Source organism: Glycine max, chromosome 15 (assembly GCF_000004515.6).
Source record: "Glycine max cultivar Williams 82 chromosome 15, Glycine_max_v4.0, whole genome shotgun sequence".
Taxonomy (NCBI): domain Eukaryota; kingdom Viridiplantae; phylum Streptophyta; class Magnoliopsida; order Fabales; family Fabaceae; genus Glycine; species Glycine max.
Window position 1 is genome coordinate 44206293 of NC_038251.2, and position 5931 is coordinate 44212223.

The window sequence follows — 5931 nt, forward strand, 5'->3', positions numbered from 1 at the left end:
GTCATATTAGTTATAGAACTACACGAGGCCATACAAACAGATTCATGAACAAAAGGAACATCAATGTTTAATTTAAACATTTCATTACAACGATAACCAAATCCAATAAATGAACCATGTCTTGACAAGATGTACTTGTCACTTTCAAGTACTTGCTTGAAACCACAATTATTTAAAACAATACCAGACAATAAGTTCTTACGAATACCAGGTACAAATAAGACATTATCCAAATACAAACTTTTTCCGGAAGTAAAAACTAAATTCACACAACCTAATCATAGGATTGGTTTAGTTGCAACATTGCCCATCTTCACAATAGAGCCATCATCGATTGGTCTAAATTCCTTGAACCAACGACGATCTTTGCACACTTGGCTTGTTGCTCCCGAATCAAACCACCAAGCAACGTCATCATCCTGCACATAGAATGCATCAGATATTAGTGATACATAATTTGAATTCGTATTCGAATTAAAATTATTCACTACAATCTGACCTTGTTGCTTTTCAGGATCATTAGACCCACTTGGACCAGCCTTGTTCTTTCCTTTGAACACCCGACAATCCCTCTTTAAATGACCAGGTTTCCCACACTTCCAACATTACAATTTTGTCTGTTTGTTTGGACCTTTGTTCTTATTTCCTTGAAATTTTCGTTTGTTACCTTTAGCATTGTAATTTTGCTTAACTGTTCCACTTTCCTCTACCATATTAACGGAAGAGGAACCTGCTACGTTTTTATCATTGACTTTGTCAATTTCCTGAGCCCTCAGCGACTCCTCAATCATGAAATGACTACCGAGTTGAACCAGAGTCAACTCTTCCTTCTTATGTTTCAAGGTATGCTTGAAGGCTTTCCCAGAAGAAGGTAGTTTATCAATTATAGATGAAACTGCAATGGATTCATCCATTTTCAAATCATGTTGAGTAAACTGACCCAAAATCCACAGCAGTTCATTATATTGTTCCATAACAGGCCTCGAATCAATCATTTTGTAATTAAAGAAATTACTAACTAAGAATTTTTTACTTGAGGCATCTTCTGCCATATACTTGGATTCAAGAGAGTCCCATAATTCCTTAGCAGACTCAACATTTTGATAAATATCAAAGAGAGAGTCAGACATACCGTTTAGAATGTGTCCACGACAAATGTAATTGTCGTTCTCCCATTTCAAACGCTTCCTTGTTTGATCCAGAGTTTCATCTTCCATAAACACTGGCATCGGTGTACTCAGCACATACACCACCTTCAATGTTGTCAAGAGAAAGTGCATCTTCTTCTGCCATCTTCTGAAATCCTACCCTTCAAACTTGTCCAACTTTGCAAACTTGCTTGTCATCTTCGAACTATCGTTCGTCATCTCGAAAGTTTTGATTCAATCTTTTGTTGGTTAATTTGAAAATCGAGATAATACTGGATAAATCTGAAGTCTTGTATAACACTTTCAGATTGAATCAAATTTCGGGGTTCAACCAAAATTGTTCAATTGGATAAAATCAGAAGATTATAATTCAAGAGTTTTGTTTTGGTCTTGTATGTTTTGTCACCCGTTATGCTTTCTGAACCAGAATGATTATTTATGATCAAAGAACAGGTGGTTTTTGGCGGTTGACGAACAGGTGGTTTATGGCGGTTGATGGAAGTTTTATCTTTTTTAAAAACAGCCTTTTCCTGAAAGTCACTTCCATGTAATTTCCAAAATTTGCCTAAACCGAACATCTCGTTATTACATTAAAACAAGCGTGCACTCTTATTTTAACATAATAAAGAAATCAATTACACTAAAATGTCCAACAGTTGATCCTCCCAACAGTATTGGAAGGCGTTGATTGCATTCTTTAGTGAGAGTAGTTAATCTGCTTAGCGGCATTTTTTTTAAAGTTCTTTTAGGAGAAGCAAGTAAACTTCAAAATATATACATTCTTTGGTGATCTTTGAAATTTTAGGAGTACTTAAGAATAAAAGAAAAATATTTATTTTCGCTTGATTGGAATTTATTTTGAGATTTTGATAATATATATAAGAATGAATGTTGGATTATTTGTTTATTTTATTTATTGTGAGTTTATGATTGATTGTCGTTCGCTACAACGAAGAGATAATGTAGCCTATGAGTTAATTTCTCATAGTATATTTATATTTGTCGTTTGCTACAACAAAGATAATATAGTCTATGAGTCAATTTCTCATAGTTATTTATATTTGTCGTTTGCTAAAACAAAGAGATAATGTAGCCTATGAGTCAATTTCTCATATATATTTATATTTGTGGTTTGCTACAACAAATAGATAATGCAGCCTACGAGCTAAATGACGTAGTTATATAATTACTGTTCACCACAACGAAGAGATAATGTGGTATATGTGCACATAGTGGAATGAAAGTTTGATTATAAAGTTATTATTCTTAATACAAGTTTATATGAAATTCTAAAATTTTTCACAATAGTTTCTAAAAACAAGTTGTATTTATTTTTCTTTATTTAATTTTATTTAAATTCCTTTTGGATGTTAAGACTCGTGCAATATTGTGCTCTTCTTCTTGTTCACTTTGTATTTTATGCTCTCACTAAGTCTTTGTGACTTATCCCCTTATTTTATTTTATTTTCTCAAATACACAAATAGTGGAATAGCTAACTTTCTAGGATTTGCTGACTTACCAAAGAATTTGATTATCTTTTGGTAGGCCTCCATTGCGTCTGATGGATAGTTTTTTTTTTATTGACTCTAATATAATGTAGCTATAGGGATAAGGGTATTAATAGATTTAGAGAGAATTTCTTATTTTGAAATTTAAATGATCCTCTCTTACAGATACGTTGATGAATCTACTTATGATGTTTTGAGACACTTTGATGATTAGTATTTATGATCAACATTGTTAATAGTTGATATTTTGGACAATATGTCAAGGGTTTGTGTTGAAACCTGAGGCCTTGATATCTAATTGTTAGATTGGGATATATATGTTTGGATATACTATGTGACAATTATGATGTTACAAAACATCATCAGTCGAAAATAAGCATTCATTATATGACTAACATTTACTTCAATCCACTGAGGTGAAACTTGATCACTTTTACCATCCAAAGTAATCTTTAATGTCTTCATTGCACTGGTTAGAAAAAGCCATCAACGTATATATGAGGACAAAAATATTTATCTATCCATGTTCAGAATAGATTAAATGAGTTATAATATAAAACTTAACCTGTTAGTTGTAGCTTTGATATGAACATCAGACTTCCTATGCAATGAACAGAACTAGATGACAACCTCGTTCCTAAGATACATAATAACCAGCTGCCAATAAGCCCTGAATTTGACAATAATTAGGTACATATTATGCATGTTAGATATTAATTATAAAAATAATAATAACAAGTTTTATGAGCCTTAAATTGTGGAATATGAAAGTTGTAAAGTTGTAAAGTTGTAAAGTTGTAAGTTACAAAGTCTTGAATAAGCAATTATGTGAGCATTCAGTATTCTTGAATAAGCAATTATGTGAGTAGTCACTCTATTCTAGTATAAATAGGGGATCATACTCTTGTATTTTGTGTGGCAAATGAAATTAAATCTTCTTCTTCTTCCAACAAAGTGGCATCAGAGCTTGAGTTCTAGAGTGTTGAGAAAGAAACACTTTGTGAGTTAAGAGAGAAACACTTTGTGAGTTGAGATATGGCAAGCAATGGCTTGAGTATGTTTCAATTCCCTCGTCTTACCAAAGGGAATTATGATAATTGGTGTCGTCGCATGAAAGCCTTGTTAGGTTCTCAAGATGCATGGGAGATTGTAGAGAAAGGTTATACCCAACCTCAAAATGAGGCTATTTTGTCACCAAATGAGAAAGAGACTTTGTTGAAGTCCAACAAGAAGGATCAACAAGCACTTACTTTCATTCATCAAGGTTTGAATGAAGCTATGTTCGAGTTGGTGTCAAATGCAACCACATCCAAAGAAGCATGGGAGATTTTGAAAACCTCCCTTAATGGTGTTGATAAGGTAAAAAAGGTGTGCCTACAAACTCTACGTAGAGAGTTTGAATCATTGCATATGAAGGAATCCGAATCTATCTCAGATTTTGGCAACAAGGTGTTGACTATTGTGAACCAAATGAAGCGTTATGGAGAAAATATGGAAGATGTTCGTGTGGTGGAAAAGATCCTTCGCTCCTTAATCGCTAAATTTGATTATGTGGTTTGTGCTATTGAAGAGTCTAAGGATTTAGACTCAATGACCGTAGACCAATTGATGGGTTCTCTTCAAGCCTATGAAGAAAGGTTCAATAGAAGACATGATGAGCCATTGGAGCAGGTCCTCAAAGCCAAAGCTTCTTTGAAAGAAAATGGAGGAGAAAGTAGTCAAAGAGCACATGGACGTGGAAGAGGACGTGGTTGTGGACGTGGTCATGGCCAAGGAAGAGGAGGAAGAGGAGATCGTGATAATTTTGACAATAATGAATGGAGGAGCCATCAATCCACTAGAAGTCGTGGAAGAGGTAGAGGAAGAGGTAGAAATAATTATGAAAAAGCATATGAAAGGAGGTATGATAAATCTAATGCTGAATGTTTTAATTGTCATAAATATGGCCATTACTCTTGGGAGTGTAGAACAAATGTTGAAGAGAAGGTCAATCTTGTTGATGATAAAGAAGATAAAGAAGTTGAAGAGCCAACACTACTACTATCACTTAATAATGTGAGAAGGAAGACAAATGCTTATGGTATCTTGACAATGGAGCAAGCAATCACATGTGTGGATGCAAAGAGAAATTTGTGGAACTTGATGAGAAGGTGAAAGGAAATGTTTCTTTTGGAGATTCTTCCAAGGTGCAAATCCAAGGAAAAGGTATCATTTTAATTTCTTTAAAAGATGGTGCTCACAAATTAATCACGGATGTTTACTATGTTCCTAAACTAAAAAGCAATATTTTGAGTTTGGGACAACTTGTTGAAAAGGGGTATGAAATTCGTATGAAAGATTGTTGTTTATGGCTTCGAGATCAAAATTCTAATTTGATTGCCAAGGTGTTTATGTCAAGAAATAGAATGTTCACTTTGAACATTAAAACCAATGAAGCAAAATGTTTGAAGGCTAGCATAAAAGATGAATCATGGTGTTGGCATATGAGATTTGGGCACTTGAATTTTGGAGCACTAAAATCCTTAGGGAGGAGAAGATGGTGAAAGGGATGCCTCACATCAACCATCCTAATCAATTGTGTGAAGCATGTCTCCTTGGAAAGCATGCAAGAAGGAGTTTTCCAAAAGAAGCTAATTCAAGAGCAAAGGAGCGTCTCCAACTTGTTTACACCGATGTGTGTGGCCCAATCAATCCTCCTTCATGTGGTAACAATAAATATTTATTGCTTTTTATTGATGATTATAGTAGAAAGACTTGGGTTTATTTTCTAAAGCAAAAATTTGAGGCATTTGTAGCTTTTAAAAATTTTAAAGCTCTTGTGGAAAAGGAGAGTGGTTATGTAATGAAAGCTCTAAGATCTAATAGAGGTGGTGAATTCACATCAAAAGAATTTAATGAATTTTGTGAAAAATATGGGATTCGTCGCCCTCTAACGGTTCCTAGATCTCCACAACAGAATGGGGTAGCGGAGAGAAAAAATAGAACTATTCTTAATATGACTAGATGTATGTTGAAGGCTAAAAATATGCCAAAGAAATTTTGGGCCAGAGCTGTTGGATGTGCCGTTTGTTTGTCCAATCGCTCCCCAACAAAGAATGTCAAAGATCAAACACCACAAGAAGCATGGAGTGGAGTGAAGCCAAGAGTTGATCACTTGAGAGTATTTGGCCTTCCCAAAGGTCATGAAGCAATTGGAGTTAAATGGGTTTTCAAAATCAAGAAGAATGCAAAATGAGAGGTTGAGAAACACAAAGCAAGACTTGTAGCTAAAGGC

The 5931-nt window shown here is 34.4% G+C and overlaps 1 protein-coding gene across 1 annotated transcript; it reads left to right on the plus strand.

The window, feature by feature from the left end:
* Window positions 1-3692: 3692 nt before the first annotated feature.
* On the plus strand, window positions 3693-4811 carry LOC102670235 (uncharacterized). Its single transcript, XM_006598524.1, has one exon. The coding sequence runs from the start codon at window positions 3693-3695 to the stop codon at window positions 4809-4811; it is 1119 nt and encodes a 372-aa protein (XP_006598587.1).
* Window positions 4812-5931: the final 1120 nt, after the last annotated feature.